The following is a 21,638-nucleotide window of genomic DNA, read 5'->3' on the forward strand; positions in this document are numbered from 1 at the left end:
ATCTCTATAAATGCAGATAACATGCTTGTGCTGGTGCTTCTCAGTTCATAAATTTGGGGTTGTCCATGAGCTTTCTGCTATCATACAAACCAAAACACCTGCCACCACGGATCACAGCGCGGTGGACGTGGCCTCTCCCCTCGTGGCCCAAGGAATGCGGACGCTTCCCCGGCATGGGCCTGAGCACTGACTTCCCCGCACGCAGTCAGTTCTGATTAAAGACGTGAGAAGTTAAGTAGAGTTTTGGAGGTAAAGAGACCTGTTACAAGGTAGTTTTAAGTCCCGTTTGTTGTGTGTGTTGGTGAATTCTCCAGGGCAGTTGAAGGGGGTGGCCACTAACTACCCCTCCCGCCTCCCCACGGCCATTTAGTTGTACTTACTGGTTTTGGCCTCTGTGTACTTTGTAGCCTTTGCAAATCTAAATAATACCTTTCTGTGTGTTTCTAGGTTTATCAGTAGTCAGTGACGTCTTTCAGTTTTTAGGCTTTGTACTCTGACTTCTGTGGCTGTCTTCTGTTCCCTGATTGAGTCCCCGTGCTTGGTGTGTTGGCTGATTCTAAAACGTGACAAACGTCACAACCATGTGAACATCACTCATCACGTGGCTGAATCGGGTGCTTTGGTTTACCATTTTATAACAGTTTTTGTTTCTTTGATTTTCCTGGAGACTTCCTCTTTTCTTTTTAGATCTCTCACATTTCCTGGGATCGCATCGCATCTCAGAACATGTCCTTCCCGGAGTGTGTTCCTCACCAGCTCCCCGCTGCTCGTTCAGGTGGCTCTGGTGACGGTGCCTCCCAAAGCTGCTGTCCTGGGCTCTCCCTTCAGTGCCAGACCCCAGACCCCACCTCTGCCTCTTCCTTGGTTTTCTCCTTCCTTCTGCTGGGGCAGACCCTCAGGTCACAACCTAAGGAAGGGTGCGTGGGGTTAATCTTTCTCAGCCCTTTGCTGAGTGTCTGCATCTGAATGCTTCCAGTGGGAAGGGATGGAGCAGCTCACTGCCGGTTTCTAAACCCGGAGTGGTGTGTCTTTGTCAGGAAGGTCTGTGAGGCACGCCATGTGGTCATTCACTGTGCCCCCGGGCCTTGGCCGCTCTCACCGTCCGCTCTGGCGCCCATGGCTCGTGGTGTTCTCTCCTGCCACATGCAGCACGCCTGTGTGTGTGAGGCAAGAAGAGGGGGCGTCTGGGTGGTACTGGCACGTCTGCCTCTCCCTCCGACAGCCTGGTGGACTTCCCGTCGTGTGCATGGCTGGCCCTGGGTGACTTGGCCCCCGCCGTGGCCGGGATGGCGGCCGGGAATGGCATGGGGCACGAGTATTGGACGACCCGGTTGTGAGTGTCTGCAGCCTTGTGGTGTGTGTGCAAGGCCTGCAAGGCACGTGGATGGCAAGTGGGGGCCTGGCCGTGGTGGTGGGCGTAGTAACACCCCTTGTTCCCCAGAGACACACTGGGCTGAACAGTGTGCCAGCAGGCCGCGCTCCTGAACACAGTCTTCCTGGGACTGGGACTGGTGCTTGGGCCGTTTCTAGGTGGCTAGTGGGGAGCAGGGAGCATGTGTTCTCTGCACCAGGACGGTTCCTGTACCGCTCGGTCCACGACTCTGCAGCCTCCTCTCCTTGGTGCTCTGCAAGGTTCTTCTCATGATGCCTCCAAGCCAGTCCCACGTCCACCCTCCGTCCTCTGCTCACCATTGTCTGGTCCACGGCTGCTGGCTCGCATGGTGCCCCCAGCTCGCAGAAACCTGTTGCGTGGACCCTTGTTTTCATAGTGACAAGCAGACTCGATCCCGCAGTGCCCCTGAATCCACAGTGATGGAACCACCCTGCTTCCCATGGGCATTCCTGTGTGTGAACTGATACGTGACATCATCACGCATCCGTCACGGTGACTACATTTTATGTCACAGAGTTAAACGAAGTAATTCTGACAAAAGAGAACTAACTGCAGACTCTTCGTGTCTCTTAGGAACGTGTTAAATGTGCATTCCGTAGAACTATAGACTCCGGTCCCGACAGCACACTGTGAGGCTGCCCGTGGACCTCACCGCCGAGTCTGCGGTTTGCGTCAGGGTCCTGTTAGTGCTGCGGCGCCCGTGGGCGCTGCCCGACGCCACAGGCTGCTTCCCAGCGTGCCGGCAGACAGGCGTGTGTCGCGACCACTGTCCTCCGCGAGGAGTCTGTGTGTGTGTGGCTGTGCCGTGTTCTCTGAGCACTGGTGGTGGGGACACAGGGTGCTGCTGCTGGGGGGCTCGGGGCCCGTCCAGCTCCACCGCTCCAGCACAGCTACTTCGTACCCACCACCCCGTCCACCTTCAGAACTGTCACCTGTAGGTGGTGGAGAAACGAGAGGTCGGTTACGCGATAGCTGTGTTCATGTTCTTCTTTAGGTTTTAAATGATGCTAATTTGTATCATTGGCGTCCCCCCCTTTCCTGCGTTACGTCCATTGCCCCAAGTACTAACTCTTCTCTTGGGCTTACGTGGATTGTTCTCTTTTATCCGGGAGGCGTGTGATGACTCTGCTCTGTCTCCCGTGTTGAAGACTGAAGCGATGCCCCCGTGTATTCGCGGGTGGGAATTCTCAGCCGGGGAAGTGGCCGAGGGGCTGGCTGGCTGCGGGCTTGGGGGCGCCAGCCACCTCACTAGCCGCCCTGCTTTGCCCCAGGTGCATCAGTAACTCTGTAGCGAAGAAAACCCGAGTACTTTCCAGGGAGGAGGGGCAGGGGGGCGGCAGGACACCCGGTTCCAGGCACGCAGGTGAGCAGTGGGCTGTCGATGACAGGTGTTCAGGTGACTCGGTCTTCCAGCCCACGCCACTCCAGGTTGTGGCCAGTGATCCCCCTTCACCTCTTGCCTCTCTGCACATATTCTGGACAGTTTCCTGCCCTCCTTTTAATAAAGGCTGGCCACGTTCACCCCTCTATAACTTATACTTTCTGCATAGTAAGCAGTACGAATTCATAATAGCAAAGGTTTTCAAAACTAATAGTGATAAGAAATGTATAATGTACTTGACGTTCTCATACACAAAACAGAAGAGAGTTTCATTTGTAATTTAAGAAGAAATGTTACCATTTCAACTGTTTATAGGAGTGTGTGGTTTAATCTAAAAACAAATACAGCAGAAGCCCCTTTAATTGGGATCCGGCAGTGGCCGGCTGGGGAGAAGAAAGCCATCCTTTATGGAAGGAAAGGGTCCAGTGGGGCAGGCTGGTCTGCGGGGGGCTCTGGGGGGCTGCCGTGCTGACCAGAAAGCAGAACGGCTCGTGGAAAAGCCGTGGTGAGAAGCAGCCCCGAGGGCATCGGGACTGTCCCTGCAGGTGGGCGCCGGAGACGGAGCCGTGGGGGAGGGAAGGTCGTGTCAGGGGAGGCACGGAGTAGAGCTGGGCTCCCCATGCCGGGGCCACGGCTGCCGCACGTCTTAGCTGATGGGCTCCACCTCCCTTTACTTGTGCTGCGTGTTCTGTTTGCAGAGCATTTTACGTTTAAGTCCTTCGTCTGTGTAACGGAAAGAGCCTGACCAGCCCCCGAACTCTGCTGGGCTGAGTGCGCTCCTGTGGGTCATGGGGGACACTGAGGTCTCCTCCGTCAGCTCCGGTTACACCGGTAACCTGACGGCTCGGGGAGGAAGAGGAGTGATTTCTCTGCATGACAAGTTTTAGAGCCCGCACGGCTGATGGGATCGTGTGGACCCACAGGCGAGCAGCGTGTGTCGTAGTCGCTCACCTTTTGGGGTGTAACTGCCCCTCCGCTTCCTTCGCAAACACTTCCCGGGGTCTGCACGCGTCCTCAGCGGGCCGCACATGGTGGGGTGTTACACGGGTAATTTGACAATTACGTGTGTGTTGTCTCGCGGTATCTCTTCTACTGGTGTTGTAGGCTGTGATTTAGATCTGCTGTGTAAACCCGTCAGGGACGCCTCATTTGAGGTAGATGTTCAGGAAATATTTACAGCTGTGGTCTCCTAAGTAGATTCACATCTGAATAAACTACCTTTGCTTGCCTTCTTTTGATATGTCCATGATTCATCGAATATGTTTGGTCTCTGATTGGGATTGACTTCCATGAAATGTAAAAAGAAACAAAGAAAAAATGATTAATCCAGATTCATGAATATACTATACTGTTTGCAGCCATCATAAAACTGGGAACGTCTCTGAAGGTAAATCTAGAGTTTAATCGTTTTATCTAATTTCATCTGTTTTAAAACATGCCAGGAATTTCTCAGTATTCTGGAGCTCCGATCCCAGCCAGAGCCCCAGGCTGTGGTTCAAGCCCCTCTGCCCGGCCCGTTTGTTCTCACAGGGGGTTTCTGTGCCACCTGCCAGGCCCAGAGCTGGAGGAAACTGAGGTGATGGCTGACATGCTCTCTTGCAAAGATCTCAGCAGCACAGAGCAGCGGAGCCTCGGGGGCAGCCATCTTCCCGGCTGCATGAGGCAGGTGAACACGGTGCCATGCTGGAGGAGAAGGTGGGAGGCTGCCAGCCCTCGGGGGGGCGGGGACCAGCACACAGGTGCTGTCTGTGCACACAGTTCAGAGGCCAGGAAGAAGCAGAAGGCGTGTGCACTGCACAAGAGGAAATGAAACCGGCTCTTATTGGAGACAGAACAGTCTATGTTGGAATGTCAGTCCTAAGGATCTAACTGACACCGAACACTGTCCCCAGCGGCAAGTGTCCGTGGAGACATTCATCGACCTACAGCATATCCTGGGTCTTAAAGAGGCCTCAGCAAATACGAAATAATTGAAGTCACAGAGTATGTTCTTTAACCATAGTAGAATCAACTAGAAGTCAGTGATAAAAAGACAACACAAAAATGTCAGGGAAAAATTAACAACACATAAATGATGGGTCAGAAGTTCCTACTGCCTGAGTCCATTTGGGCTACTATAACAGAACAGCACAGACTTGGGGGCTTATGAGCGACAGGAGTGCACTGCTCACAGCTCTGGAGCCTGGAACCCGAAATGAAGGCCTTCTCTGCTGGAGCCCCCTCCCTGTGTCCTCGCACGGTGGAAGGGGCCTCTCTGACGCAGGCATGGGCCCCAGAGCCCACCTCCCAATACCATCACTCTGGGGGGGCTCAGACTTTCAGGCCACAGCACTATCTCAGGAAGCTACAAAAGGAGAACCAGATGAACTCAGAGTGACCAGCAGAAAGACCAAAGTGGCTATAAGAGCAGAAATCGCTGGGATTGAAAACAGAGAAAGAGAACACCCATGAAGCAGAAAGCTGCTTCTCGGGAATCCTCAATAGCATGGACCAACACACAGGGGAGGAGGGAAGAATCTGGATCCTGCAAACCATTAAAAGAACAAGAAGGGAATACCCTGGATACCTTCATACTTAGGCATTTGACAGCTTCCAAAAATGGACCAGTTCCTCCAGAACCACAAACTGCCAAACCCCCAACCAGGATGAAATAGATACTGTGAATAGTCCAGTAATCACTAAGGAAATTGAATTTGTAACTTAATAGTTCCTGACAAGGAAGTCTTCAGGCCCAGGTGGTTTCACTGGAGAACTGTACCAAACATCTGAAGAAGCATTCACACCAGGTATGCACAAAGCTCGTCCAGAAGATGGAAAGGGGAAGGAATTTTGTTACCCTGCTGTTGAAAGGGACACACAGGACAAAGGAAAAAATAACACACCGCAAACTACTCTCTCTCACACACCTAGATGCAGAAATCCTCACACAAATAAGAGCAGATCTGTTCTAGCGATCTCTAAAAGGAATTATACTCGATGACTGAGTGGGATTCTTCAGCTATACAAGTCTGGCTTAGTAGGTAAATCAATGAATGGGATCCTCCCACCAACAGACTAGAGAAGAAAGACTGTGTGATCAAATCAGTTGATACAAAAAAAAGCATTTGACAAAATCCAGCACACTTTCAGAACAATACCTCTTAGCAAACCAGGGAAAGGGGGACCTTCTTCAGCTGGACGAAGAGCATCTCTGAAGAGCCTACTGCCGTCCCCATACTTACGGTGGGAGACTGCGATCAGAAGCGAGGCAGGGCTGTCTGCTGTTCTTACTGCACACAGTGCTGGCAGTCCTGGCCCGCACCAGACGGCAGGAGAAGGACATCATCCCTCGCCAGGGAGACGAGATCAAAACCACAGTGTGAGGCACGCTTCACGCGCACCGAGATGGCTAAAATAAAAACGATGGGCGGATTCTCAGTGCTGGCAAGGACGTGGTGGACTCGGAGCCCTCACGTGCTGGCGGGAATGTGAGGTGGTGCGGCCACTTGGAAAACAGCCTACCAGCTCCTCACCCGTGAGAGCCGCCGTGCGACCCAGTGATTCCACCCCTGGCTTGTACCCAGGAGAACTGAAAACATATGTTCACACAAAAACGTGCACACAAGTGTTCATAGCAGCACTACTCACAGAGCCAAAAAATGGAAATTCTCTTCTTGAAGTACAAGGCTGCAGAATCCCTTGGTGCCTCCTTTCCTTTCCTTGGTGGCCGTGTAGGAGTCATTGGGGGTAGAATTTGGTTGCAGGCTCGAACTACATCCTCCCTGAGGAACAGAATGATTCTAGAGCATGTTAACAACTTTTCGGTTGCTAGTAGCTAAAAGGCTTCGCGCAGTCTGTGGTCCATTTGAGTGAGCTCTGCGGGTGATCCTGACACTCTTGCTACAAACGGGCTCTTTTCTGCCCTTTGACAGGCAGCTCTGAGGGCTCCTGGGCATCAGGGAGGCCTTCATCCAACAAGATTGACTCCTGCCCTCCTGGACAGCAGGTCGTCCCCAGCTGTGGGACCACGGGGCTGTTAAATTGCTACTTAGTATTTGATAGAAACTTACGTAAGTTATTTCTGAGAAATTAACTGCTGCTTTTAGCTGCTGGTTTTAGTACACCGTGTCTGTCACACGACAGAGGCCACATCACTCTCTGGAAGGAGCTGGGTCAGCAGTAGATGGAGTCCTTTATGGATCTCAGTCTCTCTGCACTTTGCAAGATGTCCACAGTAAGCAGACATTGTTGAGTTGAGCACGGAAGCCGCTAGAACCCGAGTTATTACCAGCGGATGTTATTCTCACAGATGCACCTGGTAAAGGCCCCTGAAGTTACAGAGGTGTCTCGTGCATGTGTGTGTCCATGGGAAACAGAAGCAGCAAGATGTTGGAGTTTTGTCGAGAAAACGAGACGCAGGCGTGCCCCGGCAGCCCCAGCCGCAGTGCGTCTGGGGTGAGTGCTTCCTGGCCCTCACCAGCTCCGCGTGACCCACACGTGTGGGACACGTAGCAGATGTCTCTGTTGGATCTGCTTGCTGTGTATCACATCTCCAGAGTTTTCTGGACCCTTCCCAAATCCTCCAGAAGGCTCTAGTGAGTTTTGAAACTGGAAATTGTTTCCTGTGTTTGAGTCTCTAGATTCCCTGGGAGAAACCCCCTTGGGTGAAGGTGCGTGTCCGGGATGCCCTTCAGGGTGCGTGGTGGCTCCCAGCTGGTGCTGTTCACGTCTGTGCCTGGGCGGCTTTTCAGAGTTGTCTGAGTTGCTGGTGGTTACCATACGTGCAGGCTGTTTCCAAAGAGTAAGTTCGATGAGAAGGTCAATATCTTAGATAAATACAAAACCAAAACAATGTCTGGGAAATAACTCATTCATTAAGATAAGTGTTTGCCTTCCTAGGTTAGCGAGCCCAAAAAACAGTGACTCATTGGTGGAATCCTTTGCCCTGGATGTCATTTTTTATAATGTTACAGCATAATGATCCCTAAAGCAGAGCTTTCGTGTTCCTTCTGTGTGCCCGGCGGCATGATGGGAGGAAGAGACTGTGACCGAACGCCTCCCGCTGAGCAGGTGACGCCCGGTCACTGCAGATCATCTCTCCTGTTTATGCGACGGCATGCTGCGAGGGGCTTGCGGAGTCATCGGGGTTTCTGTCAATGCCGATTTTGAATTGGGAAATTTGATTTCTAGTGGACATATTGGGAATACAGACATTCCTCCACGTACCTGTCATTTCCTCCTTAGGCAGCCACAGAGTACCTCCTGTGCCCAGGACTTCGGGGGCTTTGGGGGCTTTGGGCCAAATGCTGGTGAGGCCCAGGGTGCAGACAGCGTACCCTCACCGCCTGACAGTGCCTGGGAGCACTGCCCGTGGACCAGACAGGACAGACTTCTGCACGGCCAGGGGAGGCCTCATCAAACCTGCCGAGCTCCGCCGTGTTGGCAGGTGTGTGAACCGCCCTCCTCTTTACCTCCCTGCGAGCCACACACAGCACGTGGGTGCTCCAGGCCCAGGGGGCGTGAGATTTCAGATGCTCATTGAAGACACAAGAAGAGCCACAGTGTCCGTGCTTGTGGCCGGAGGGCCTGCTGTTCCGTTCTCAGCTCTGTCAAAGAGGTAGCTTAACACAGAAGCAAATCATAAACCTGAAGTTTCAAACCAGGGAACCTCCAGGATTTCTGCTATGAAAATAGACGTCTCTCTGAAAAGGAAAATGAGAATGTGGAATCTACTTTGTACATAATGGCCGTATCCCCCTCTGAAGTCAGCCCTGTTTGCACTCCTCCGTATGGGCACTGGCGCTCCTGAAAGCCTGCTGCCCACCAGCGATTCCCACCGGACTCCATGGAGGTTTGCCAGGCCTGCCCGAGCCTGGCAGCCCGGTTCTGGAGCCAGGGAGGGGGCACTTGCAGCCAGTGCCAAGGCCAGAGCGTCCCCCCCATCCCTGCCCTGGCCCTCTGACACACTGCCAGCCTCCCGGTGTTGCTGTGTGACTCAGGCCTGACGGGCCACAGACCCACCTGGTGCGGAAGATCTCTGGTCCAGATGACTCGGAGTTCATTCACTCTACCCACGTCCTTCTGGGTGGGGCCGTCACAGCAGCTCTGGGAGCCAGTCTCCTGGCGAGCAGGTGCTCCGCCGGCTGTCTGAGCTGGGAGCGGGATGCGGGGAGAGGATTTGGGGTGTGACTCTGCCGTCTGTTTCCTCTCTGCTTTATTATGTATTGTGAAGGAGAGCGAGTGTGGGGGTGGGCGGGCGGAGAGAATTTTTTTTCTAATTTAATTTTTAAGGAAGATTTTATTTATTTGACAGGGAGCACAAGTAGGCAGAGAGACAGGCAGAGGGAGGGGGGAGATCCCCACTGAGTGCAGAGCCTGACATGGGGCTCCATCCCACGATGCTGAGATCACAACCTGAGCTGAAACCAAGAGTTGAAACTTGAGCCACCCAGGTGCCCCCGTTTGCTTTAAAAACCCAGTCTCTGGTGAGGGCTGCACAATGAATGTACTCAGTGCCGTCGAACCATACGCTCAAAATGGTTAAAATGGTAAACTTCATGTTATCTGTTTTTTACCACCATTAAAAAAAACCCATTCCTCAAAAAGTTGTATTTTTTATTAAAAGTTTAATTTTTTTTATTATTGAGTGTAGTAGTATTTGGTATTCTGGGCATAATGCTCTTGGTGCAGAATGGGTTATTAGTAAAGCTGCAGCCTTTACTACTTTGCATTTGAGAAGTTTGAGGTGAAGAATGTTTGATCAGCAGTGTGGTGACACCTCACGTCACCACCAGGGTGCTGCACGGGAGCTAGGGGCCTGGTCGGCAGAGCCCGCAGAGCGCCGCCCGTGTCCGGGCTGGGGGTCTCAGCAGCGTCCAGAGGGGCCGATGCAGCCCGGAACCTGGAGCAGCCTCATACTTGCGTGACGCTGGCGCCGACCAAGGGACGAGTCGCACACGCCATTCCCTGGGGGCTCTTCTTCCTCATCGTGAAATGTCTCTAAGAATGGAAATAAAACTTACCTTACGGGGCTGATTTCAAAAGCACGTGAAATAGTAACAGGGAAAGAGCTCAGGGAGATGTCGACAACTGTGCAGACAGGGCTGGCCCGTGAGGAGCAGACGCGGAGAGTCATGCCCAGCCCGGTCCAGGCAGGACGCAAAGCCGTGGCCGGCGATGACTAGCCATGGTCCCTTGTGTTCCTCGCGGAGCCGCGACGGTCCACAGCGGGAGGAGGGAGTCCTGCCCCTCTGGCGCTTGTAACCCAAGGAACCCCTCCGCTTGCCCGCGCTCTCGAACCTCACCGTGCGGGGGCCTCGGGACCGGGCGCCAGGGGAGGGGTGCCGTCACCGCGCTGCTCTCGTGGGGGTGGGGGCCGCCTGCGTTCGGGCCACGGCAAAGAGCGCTCCTTCCAGGCAGCTTGTGGCTGTTTGTGGGTGCATGGGCTCCGAGGTCCCGGACGTTGTGTGGGCCCCGCACAACCAGCATTGTTTGGGGTTTAATTTTCTTCGTGTTAGTGACCTGTCCTTGCCGCCTTGTCCCACAGGCACCTGACGGGCGGGAAGTGCGAAGCCCCTCTGGCCGCCGTGCAGTGTTGTCCGCTTGCCCTCTGCTGCCACCGTGCCTTCCCCGGCTCCCGGGGGTGCCGCCGGCCACCCTGCCGCCCGCCGCGGAAGCCCTTCCCTGGGGGGCTCGTGGCAGAGGCCCGGAGGCCCGGATTGCCACACGAGTGCCGCGCGTGCTGCCTGTGTAGCGGGGGAGGGGTCCCAGGCCATGCGCTGGCCGGAGTGGTTCGGTTGTCTGAGGGCCCCAGATTTTGGTGAATTCTCTTTTTCACGAGGCTGCCCCTCAGTCCACAGTAACTCGCGTGGCGCCTTTCGTCCTACGACGTGTGTGTGCTCCAGGCTTCACTTCCGGGGCCCCTACCGACCAAAGTCTCGGGGGGAAACGCCAAGCAAGTATTACTATTCCTGCTTCAAAGGGAAATTAAATTCTGCGTCAAAACAAGACGAAACACAAGAGCCCCCTCCCTGGTTACAGAGTTAACACACACTTGTTAGCAGGACGTTTTGAGACGTGAGGTGCAGAACATGGAACCAGCCGGTCGGCCGCGGGGCACTGAGCCCTCTGTGTGTTTGCGGCCTCCCCGCCGTGGGCGCACCCATGCTCAGACTCTGCCGTCTGCTATTCGGTGGTGGTCGTGTTCACTCTCTATACCCTGAACATCGTCCCTTGTCAGTAAACACACTGAAATAAGTGATGCTGGGTTAAAGACTGGATTTTTTTTTTTTTTAAAGGTTTTATTTATTTGACAGAGAGAGACACAGCGAGAGAGGGAACACAAGCAGGGGGAGTGGGAGAGGGAGAAGCCGGCTTCCCGCCGAGCAGGGAGCCCGATATGGGACTCGATCCCAGGACCCAGATCATGACCTGAGCCGAAGGCAGCCGCTTAACGACTGAGCCACCCAGGCGCCCCAAGACTGGATTTTAAAATAAATGCTAAGACACCATGCGAGACCCGGAGGGAAATACACCTGAACGTTGGGATAATCACAGCATAAGGAGGGACTTTAGCATGGAAAACCGTAGAGTGAACTTATTTTCCGGAGACCCACCTGGCGCTGTCCGCAGAGGGAACTTGGTAACGAGCGTGAGGCCGCGTGCTGCAGGAGGGCACGCCACAGAGGCCTCTCCGGGGGCTGTGGGGCTGCCTTGTGAGTCTTTCCTTTGGGGCCACGTGGCAGCTGACGCTGTAGTTGTCCACGACCACTAAGCCACTCCTTCCCTTAATGTTCTCCCCTGCAGGTCGCTGCCATTAACCCAAACCACCCGCTCGCGCAGATGCCCCTGCCCCCGTCCATGAAGAACTGCATTCAGCTGGCAGCCTGTGAGGCCAACGAGCTCCTGCCCATGATCCCCGACCTCCCGGCCGACCTGTTCACGTCATGCCTCACCACCCCCATCAAAATCGCCCTGCGCTGGTAAGTGGCTGCTGCCGTGACCTGGGTTTTACAGACCCGGGTGACGGGCGTAAACTCAGCCTCCCGAGGTGCAGGCTTTACTCACGGAGAGTTAAAGAAGCGTTCTCCTTCTTGGGTGAGTGGTGTGTGCGGGTTGTTGCCTTGTGGTTCCGAGAGCACCTGTCCGTGCCGGTCAGCTGTGGGAGTGTCCCAGCAGCAGCACTGGTCATTCTGGAACGCGGGCTGTCGTGACGGGGAGTGCTGTTTGATCCCTGACAGTCCACTGAATCACGGTCCTTTTCCGCTGCGCTCTTTGTTGCGGTCCATGTTCTTGAGAACGTGACCGATGACATGGGTGGGACACTCCAAACTGTAGAAGGTGCATCAAAGACCCTACGTCGTTGACAGGACCCACCATGGGACGTGCGGGCTCTGGCCTCCAAATCAGGTTTCTGCCGCCGACCACCCTGCCGCTCCTTTGTTCTATCCTTTTCCGTGTTACGTTTTGCTGAGAAGCTTCCATGCAGCAGGTGTGCAGCTGGGAGACAACAGAGGCCCAGGAGGCGCAGGGAAGCACACAAATGGGTGCTGTGGCCTGGGCTCTGGGGGCGCTTTCCAGGGCTTTCTACCAGGAGGCACACAGACCCCTGGTCCTTCCCACAAGTCCAGAGAAACAGTGAAACACATGTGGACCCTGGGGGCTGATAGCACAGTCAGTGACTAGGCCCGAGCTGCTCGCTTGGATGGAAGCTTGGACTTGCTGCTTGGCTTCTGTAGCAATATTCCCCATCAGCCCAACGCCCCCGGGGTGAGAGATTCATGGTGCTAGGCTGGCTGAGCAGCACCCCTCTGCCACCCCCTACCCTTGCCCCCAAATCCCAGGGAGAGCCTCCTGTAGGGTGACTTACCCCTGAGCAGTGAGTGGGGTGGGGGAGCTGTCCACAGGGCCCAGCAAAGGGGTGACCCACCGTACCCCTCAGTGGCCTGGGCTTATCCCCCAGCTGACACAGACCAGCACTGCTTAGGGATGTTCTCCACTGCACCCCGAGAAGCAGAAATCAACAGCACGGGGCACAGCCAACACAGACAAAAGCTGCCGAACATCCAGCCCCAAGCGTGGGCATGTGATGGGGAAATGAAGGAAGATGCAGGAGGAGAAGGCAGACTGCGAAGCGGAATATAAAAACGTGCCAGTGGAGACCTAGGAAGAAGGAACACGGGATGGGATTCATGGTAGGGGAGGGCGGCTGCAGCCTGGATCGGCTGGAAGGAAAAATTGAGGAGCTCGGGGCGGCAGCCGGGAGGGACAGAGAATAGGCCAGAAGGGCAGGCGGCACAGAGAGAGACGCTCCCATGTGCAGGGACAGGTTGGCAGAGGTGCTGCTCCCTGAGGGTAACACGGCCATGTTCCCAGGACGTGGGGAAGAGGTGGAAACTCAGGCGCCAGCCAGCCAGGAGGATACTCGGGCTCCACCCGTCATCCCCCTCCACGTGGGTGCAGCTCTTTGAATGTGGGTCTTCACTCATGAGGCGGTTTGTGAGGTTTTCTTTGTAACTGTCTGCACTGCTTGGTGGCTGCCAGGAAAGATTATAGGTCCCTATGATGCGACCGCAGGAAGATCTGCGGTCCAGATGATTCAGGAGTCCATTCATTCCATTCAACGTCCAAAACAGACTTTACTGAGTCCCACAGTGTACTTCAAACCTACACTGAGCGCTGTAGGAGATGCAGAGAAGTGCTTTGCCCTCACAGATTTAGAGTCTAGCTGAGGAGACAAGCTGTGGCCTGAAAATTAATGATGTACATGAAACCTTGACGTGGGGCAGAGGGCATCTGAGTGTCGCAGGCAGCTTGGGGTCAGGACTGAACGCATGCCTGTACCAGGAGCTCTCATGTTCCCAGGGACGCAGACACTCTGAGGGCCAGCGGGACACGTGGAGGAGACGCAGCCCGACAGGGTGGCCATCGCCGGGGGTGACACGCGTGTCTGAGAAGAGTGAGCACGTGCGTCAGCCTGATCACATAGGAAGGTGTGGGGAGGGGTGTAGGTCAGGGCTGGACCGTGTCAGATGTGGGTGCTCTGAATGCTGAGCCACGGACCTGGACTTGGAGGACGGGCAGGGGGAGTCCATTTGGTGTTTCCGTGGGAATGTGACGTAGTAAGAATAGTGCTGTAGGGAGATGATCCATGGAATGACGGGGAGGCTGGGCCACACGGAGGCCTTTCCACAGCCCGATCCAGTCCCGATTCGGTCCCAGTCTGGTCTCAGTCTGGTCAAAGGCGGCAGCAGGAAGGTGGGACTCTGTGGGCAGGAGCCCCTGCAGATGCACCTTGGAATCTCCTGGGGAGCAGGCCTTGTATCCACTCATTTTCCCGCCCCTTGCTTCAGGATTTCCTGCCCTTCCTGCCCCTGTGCCCCCTGCCTCAGGAATGAGGCTACGGGCCAGCTGTGCTGCGGGCCTCCGCCTCCCCCACGCCCCCGGGCTGGGGCTGATTTGATGGGACTCTCACGGGGCACTTACGCAGGTTTTTTGGGCAGGTGGTGGAGATGCAGAAAGGGAGGGAGGAGAGAAGGCACAAGGAGCCTGGAGGGGAATCTGTACCCCCCCCACCCCGTCCTCACCCCCCAGCACACCTGCCACCAGGTGGGCCCAAGGGTCCCAACATCCCAGTGCGGTGAGCGGATGTCCCTCGCCCACGTCTCCAGCACGCTCTTTTCCATCTTGGTCAGGAAGGACTTGGCATTCACTGCTGTCACTTGGACGCCAGTCGACCCGCACATAGTCTCGAGTGGGTCCCTGCCCTCTGACCGGGGTGTGGGCTTTCACCCTACCACGACATGATGCATTATCTCAGGAGTGCCCTGAGATCCTTTTTGGAGTTAGGATATGAATAAAACTTGTAAAAGTAAGCGTTTAGTAGGAAGCAGTGTGATAACTCAAACTCACAGGGCCACCATCAGATGGATGTTGGAATCAGTAGGTCACAGCTGCAGGGGACGGTCATCAGATGACCACTGCCTGGAACAAGGCGCTGTTCCAGGTGGGAGGATCTCTTACAGTGAACCACTCCGTGCCACACCGAGGAGTTGAAATTAGCTTGAACAGAACTGTCCTTATGATGGAGATAAACCATAATCGTTGGAAGCCTCGTCGAGTGAAATGGGTGCTTGTCTATAACAGCTGAGTTGAAAACCACGAGCTTTTTTTAAATGGAGAAAGGAAAAGTTTAGTAGGTAGAACTCATTTATATTGTTAGGGCTAAAGTTTTGTTTTTTCATGTAAAAAGTCACTATTTCCCGGGTGCCTGGGTGGCTCAGTCGTGACGCATCTGTCTTCGGCTTCAGGTCATGATCCTGGGGTCCTGGGATCGAGCCCCACATCGGGCTCCCTGCCCCGCAGGAAGCCTGCTTCTCCCTCTGCCACTCCCCCTGCTTGAGTTCCCTCTCTCACTGTGTCTTTCTCTGTCAAATAAATAAAATCTTAAAAAAAAAAGTCACTATTTTCCAACTTCAAGTAGAATATGCATTCTTTGTAGAAATTAACTACAAAGCAAGTAGAAGAAAAGATTATTCAAGATTTTATCATCTTTAACACAATCAGTATTAACTTTTTGGTGTATTGCCTGTCAGTCTTTTTCTCTATGCACGTACATTTCTGCATTGATGTAATGAGACTGCATTTGTAGTTACTTTTACTTAATCTTTAGTGTTAAAATAAATTTATCCTAGACGATTAGGCAACTCTTAGGAAACATCATTTGTAATGATTGCATAAGATCTCACTGCATTGATGTTTTGTGTTTTATTTTAACCGAAGCCTAGGACTTTAGGATTTAGAATTCCAGTAAATAAAGATAGAAGAGCTCAGAGAAACTCTAGGATGGGGGTCTGCCAACTTCTTCTGTAAAGGGCCAGATAGTAAGTTGTTTAGGCTCCATGGGCCCGAGGGTCCCAACTGCGCTGATGCAGCATGGGAGAGCCATAGGCAGTATGTACGCAGATGAGTGGGGCTCTGTTGCAATAAAACTTTATTTGTGAAAACAGGCAGTGGGTCCTACCTTGCCAACTTGTACTTTAGAAAATGGAACCAGGATCTTACCTGCAGACGACTGCTGCACTCATCTACTGGTCAGGAAATAACCTAAAAACAGGCCTCCTTCCCCGTCCGTCCTTCCTTCCTTCCTCCTTCCTTCTCCGGATGTAAATAAGAGGATGGCTTGTAGCGACACTGCACTCAGTACAGCCAGCTGCAGTTGTGAATACTGTACGCTTTATACACATACGATAGTCTTGCTTTCTACGTACGAGACGTGTGTGTGTTCGTATCTGGTGGTAAGCGTATTTATGAATCTTACTTAATGATGAAGTAGTTGTTGGAAAATGTTGTTCTCTGATTTTCTCTTCATGTTTTGCTTTAGTCTTTCTTGTTTTCAGAAACAGGCAATTTCAATAATTCTGAAATGAGCAAGTACATTGTTCCCTAAAGAAGTGATTACCTTGCTCACCATGTGTATCAGTGTAGTATAAGGGTCTAAACTATATGTTTTCTTGGCTTTTTCTACTTCTTGGATTGGTGGCAGAATGCCATTTTAAATTTATCATGGGTATATTTGTGTGCTACTGAAAATTATAACTCAGTGCTACTTAATTTGCAGTGGGACTTGCTATAAAAGAAATTGATGCCTTATTGTACTGTGTAGCATGGAATCGTATTGTTTATTAAAGAAAATGATAGACATTATTTTGGATTGAATAGAGGTCAAGAAACTTGTTTCCTTCCTTTCAATTAAGTTGAAGAATTTCAAGGAGTTTAAATGTAAATGACACAGGATTAATGTAGATTTGTCCACATGGGAAGTCTTGCCCTCATGTTCACCAGCGAGAGAGGCGAAGGAGAGAGGGAGTCCCCAGACGGGCAGGCAGAATCCGCACCAGTGTCAGGCGTCCACTCGGGTTTGAATCCTGGCTCTACCATTTCTAGCCGTGCAGCCTCCTGTCGTCGTTCTGAAGGCAGGACCAGAGATGCCCCCTGCCCTCCAGGCTCACCGTACGGGCTGAATGAATTGATTTGTGCGGTGGCACTGATGATGCCCAGTACATGCTAGCTGCTCTTATTACCGTGATGGTAACATTTCAGCCAAATTGAAGAACAAGTCAGGACAGTCGTGATGACTCAGCAGAGAAGAGAGGGCTGAAACTTTAACCCTGGACTGGAGAAAAGCCAAAGAGAAGGAACACCCCACTATGACCCTTCTCATCGCACTGTTTGTGAGATAAACTAACTGAAGCCTCAGCGCTAGGGCATCATGGGTAAAATATCAGGTAGAATTGGTGAACGAGGTTTATATATATATACACACGCACATAACTGATCTCAAAATCATAATCATATTTATAGATTTTAATTTGAAAAATCTAAATTATATGGTCTTTATAAGAACCGAAAAAGAAAAACACATTAAACTATAAATAGAAGAAAAGAAATTTTTTTTAAAAAGGCAAAAATAAACAGAAAATGCACCAGAAAAATCTAGAAACCCATGAAACTAGATGTTAATTTTTGAAAAGTTCAATAAAATTGTTTAAATTCTCTTTGGCATGGTCAAAACCAGAAAGGAGACACAGATTACCTATATCAGAAGTAAAAACAGGGGCATCACTACAGACCCCACAAGTATTAAAAGGGTTATAAGGGAATCCTTTTAAGTATAAAGGACTTTATTCCAATAAATTGTACATCTTAGATGAAATGGGTGAATTCTGTGAAAGACACAAATTACCAAATCTGGCACAAGAGGAAAAAGAAAATCTGGAGAGTTTATATCATAAAAAAACTGAATTACAGTTAAAAGCCTCACAAAGAAAACTCCAGGCCCAGATATTGTTATTAATGAATTCTCAGATGTTACACAAACTCTTTCAGAAAATAGAGGAAGGGGGATCATTTTCTATCCCATTCCGGAGGCTAACTTTCCCGAACATCAAAGTCAGACAAAGACTGTGCCAGTGGGGAAAAAAAAGAACGCACAGACCAGGATTCCTCATTAACACGGATATAAAAATCCTTAACAAAATATTAGCAAATGAAGTCTGGGAATATATAGAAAGAATACAGTGTTAGAATCAAGCAAGGTTTATCTTAGGAATGGAAGGTTTGTTTAACAGGTACAAATCAATACACTCAATTCATTATAATGTACTCAGTATTATGAATGTATTCACTCTCCTTTTCCAGAATAAAAGAGAAAAACCATATGATCATCTCAATAGATGCATAAAAAACATTTGACAGAATTTGACACCCATTCATGACAAAAGAATTCAGAAACTAGGAATGGAAGTGAACATTCCCAAGCTCCTACAAGGCATGTAGGAAAAGCCTGTAGCTAACATTGTAGTTAATGGTGAAAGGTTAAGCGTTTTCCCCGGAAGGTTGGAAACAAGACTAAAATGTTCACTCTCACCATTACTGTTCAGTATTGTACCAGAAGTTCTTGTTGGTGCAGTAAAGCTAGAAGAAAATAAAAGGGCGTGCAGACTGGCAAAGAAATAAAACTGCTTATTCATGGACAACATGGTTGTCTACATAGAAAATCATGAGAAGTCTACAAAAACGTTTATGGAACTAGTAATTTATTGTAGCAAGGTTCTAAGGTATGAGATCGATACCCCCACGTCAGTTCCATTTCTATATGGTAATGACAGTTGGAAATTGAAATTTAAAAATATGATTTGCTGTGGCATCAAGATTCTGAAAACTTGGGATGAATGTAAGAAAATATGCGCCAGACCTGTGCACACGACATACAGAAAATCACGGAAAAAGATGCACATACGCAGAGAAGTACACTGTACTTAGGGAGTGAAACACTCAGTATTTTAAATCTCCCCAACTTGATCTATAGATCCAGTTCAATCCAAGTCAGAATCCTATTTTTTAATCCCATTTTTTAAAAGAAATTGACAAGTTGATTTTAAATTCTATATAGAAATGTAAAGGGTGTTAGCCAAAACAATTTCGAAAAAGAGGCACATTGGTTTATTTCAAGATTTAACATAAAGTTGTAGTAATCACACCTTGTAGTATTGGCATGAGGACAGCCATAGAAATCCGTGGAATGGAATACAGAATGCAGATGTAGACCCACACGTGTATGCCCAATTGATTTTGGACAGAGGTACCAAGGTAATCTGATGGAGAAAGACAGTCTTTTTAACAAATGCTGTTGGCTGTTCATTCAAGAGAAACAAAAACCCTCACCCTTATTTTAAACTCTATAGAAAAATTAACTTCTGACCTTATACAAATTAAAACTTGTAGATGAAAACATAAGAGAAATTGTTGATAATTTTTTAGACATGACCCAAATAACACAAACCATTAAAAACATGGATCAGTTGAAGTTCATCAAAATTAAAAATTTCTGCTGTTTCATAGACACGGTTAAGACACCTCATTGGAAAGATTTACAATATGCGTGTCTGACAAAGACCTGTACAGAGAATATAGAAAGACCTTTGAAAAGTCAAGAAGACAGCCCAAATTTTAAATAAATGGCCAAATGATTAGAATAGATGCTTTACAAAGAAGACACGTACATGGCTGATAGACACGTGAAAGGTGTGCAGTGTGTTGTGGAGAATGTGGGCCATCCGAAGCTTCCCATTGCCAATGGGAACGCAAAGTAGTACAGCCATTTCAGAGATCGGTCTGGCCATTTCTAGGGATGTTAAACACGGCCTGTCAATTCCACACCTATGTATTTACCTGAGGGAAGAAAACCTCTGTCCACAGAAAGATGTGCACGTGAATGTTCCTAGCAGCTCTGTTGATGATATCCCAAACCTGAAACAACCCAGATGTCCATCAGCAGGTGAACAGATAATCAAACTGTGCTCCGTCCACACAACAAATGACCTCTTACCAATAAAAAGGAACCAGCTGTTCATAACAGCATGGGGTCACACATGTCACACACTGGGTGGACGGCCCTTTGTGAAATGCCTGCACTTTAAAATCATGTCTCCTTTTGTTTCTCTTAAGTATCAGCTGACCATATTAAAGTGCTGCCCCAAGGCTCAGCATCAGCAATAATGCTAAAAGCTAAAATAATGTTTATGGAGTTACTGCCTAGATGACCTATTAGACCAAATTTCAGGCACATGGGGCCTTTGGAAAATCAGCGTATTTCCCTAAGAAAAGTATTTTCTTAAATAAAAACTTTTTTTAAGGGCAGTTTGCCTTTTTAATACTGGTTCATGTTGGAGCTTATTTAACTTGTAGTAATTTACTGTTGGCTCTCATCCTCTCTTCTCCAGTGTTTATCTAACAAGAGACCCAGGGATCGCATTATCTCAGACGGGATCTTGCCGGCAGTTTAGTGAATCTAAGAATCTTGTGAGAGTTTGAATGCATCAGTATGTAGTGTGGATGGAAGACGCAGGGTAACAGGCATGAACAGAATATGTTTTTAACATAACAGGAATGTTCAGAAGAGAATAAAGATGATGTGCAGTTCACTCACGGTGGGACTCTCACAGCCACTGAGTTATGAACAGAATTCCAGGACATCAACGTTGGCTGAAATGATACTCACAAAATAACGTCTGTCCCTGCCAGCCCCACTCCCCACCCCTCCCAGTCCTCCTGGTTGTCCTTGGCCAAAGGGAAGAAAGCCATTTGTCCTCTGAAGTTTGGATACCATCATCACCATGTTCCAAATTAGTTTTAATCCCTTTTTGAAATCCTACTTGCAGAGCAACTGAATTACATCACGTTTGATAAAACAATGACTTGTTAACTATTTATTTGCCTTTGTGTATCTTCTTACTCAACTTCTGGGCATTTTATTGGTGCTTTGACTTCTTATCTGATTTGTGTGCCTAAGTATGCACACGCCTCCATGTGTAATCGGTAATACAAAGCCACATTGCTTCCAAAAGCGTTAACATGCACAGCTGCGTATTTTATAGTGGACATTCATGACCCTTACAGACACGAAACATCAATCATTTGACTGGTTTACTTTGAAAACCATTTCTTTCTCTTTTTTCTTTTTTTCTTTTTTTTTTTTTGTGCTAAGACAGGACTGATGGCCCCTCCTGAATGCAGCTTCTTTTGAATTCCAGAGTCACATGACCCTGTGCAGCCCATGCACATAGCAGTGTGGTGGCCCACGTTGTTTACAGGTGGTGTCACTGCCACCACGGGATGTCAGCCTTTTTGGTCTTCTTGCTCCTGCCATTTGTGCCCCTAATGTTTACATCTTGATGTGGAACCGTTTAAACCAGAGGCAGAGGCCGTGTCAAGTCACTGTGAGGTGTTTGGTGCTGTCAGCCGGTCGTTGGAACAGCCTGATGTTTGCTTATTCTGTGGTTGTAATAACAGCTTCTTTGGAACGCCTGTTCTGTTCCAGGTAGCCTTAGAAGGACTTGCATTATAACGATTTGTGAGACGGAGTCCCTGTCCTCTAGGGAGACACACACCCTTACCAGGCTGTTCCTGGAACAGAGAGGACAGCAACCCGCTTCCTTCTGCGTGCCTCAGAGGCAGGCAGCATTGTCTGCTGGGTGTTGTCATTTCCAAACCTGCAGGGATGAGTAAAGTCCCACCACTCAGTGAGAAGGTGGACACAGCGTTCTGAGCAGACGATCCTGTGCGGGTCGTAGGCTCGAACCCATGTTTGGGTGATGGGGAACAGGCCAGCGTGGCAGAGCCCCTGAAGTCTGAGGGAAGGGATGGTGACTATGAACTAAGAAAGAGGGTGAGGTCCACGAACACGAAGCTCAGGAGCGGGTCTTGTTCTGGAGGCATCTGCTCTGCGATGACAGATGCGGTGGTGGTCTGGTCTCCAGAGCCAGGAACGTGCGGCCTGACTCAGAAGACAAGCACGTACATCCACAGGAGCAGGGCCCAGACCCT

The 21,638-nt window shown here is 50.4% G+C and overlaps 1 protein-coding gene across 6 annotated transcripts in view; it reads left to right on the forward strand.

Annotated features, from left to right (window-relative positions):
- The window catches only part of RPTOR (regulatory associated protein of MTOR complex 1), a 319,684-nt gene that overhangs the window by 141,106 nt on the left and 156,940 nt on the right, over positions 1–21,638 (forward strand). For all 6 annotated transcript variants that reach the window (XM_064582472.1, XM_064582474.1, XM_064582473.1 and 3 more), the window contains exon 6: positions 11,559–11,734. In XM_064582472.1, the coding sequence (XP_064438542.1) occupies positions 11,559–11,734 (176 nt within the window). The remainder of the gene's footprint in view (positions 1–11,558; positions 11,735–21,638) is intronic.

This window comes from Mirounga angustirostris, unplaced genomic scaffold (genome assembly GCF_029215605.1).
Source record: "Mirounga angustirostris isolate CCGP_5_RB_7025 unplaced genomic scaffold, mMirAng1.0.hap1 SCAF_17, whole genome shotgun sequence".
NCBI lineage: Eukaryota > Metazoa > Chordata > Mammalia > Carnivora > Phocidae > Mirounga > Mirounga angustirostris.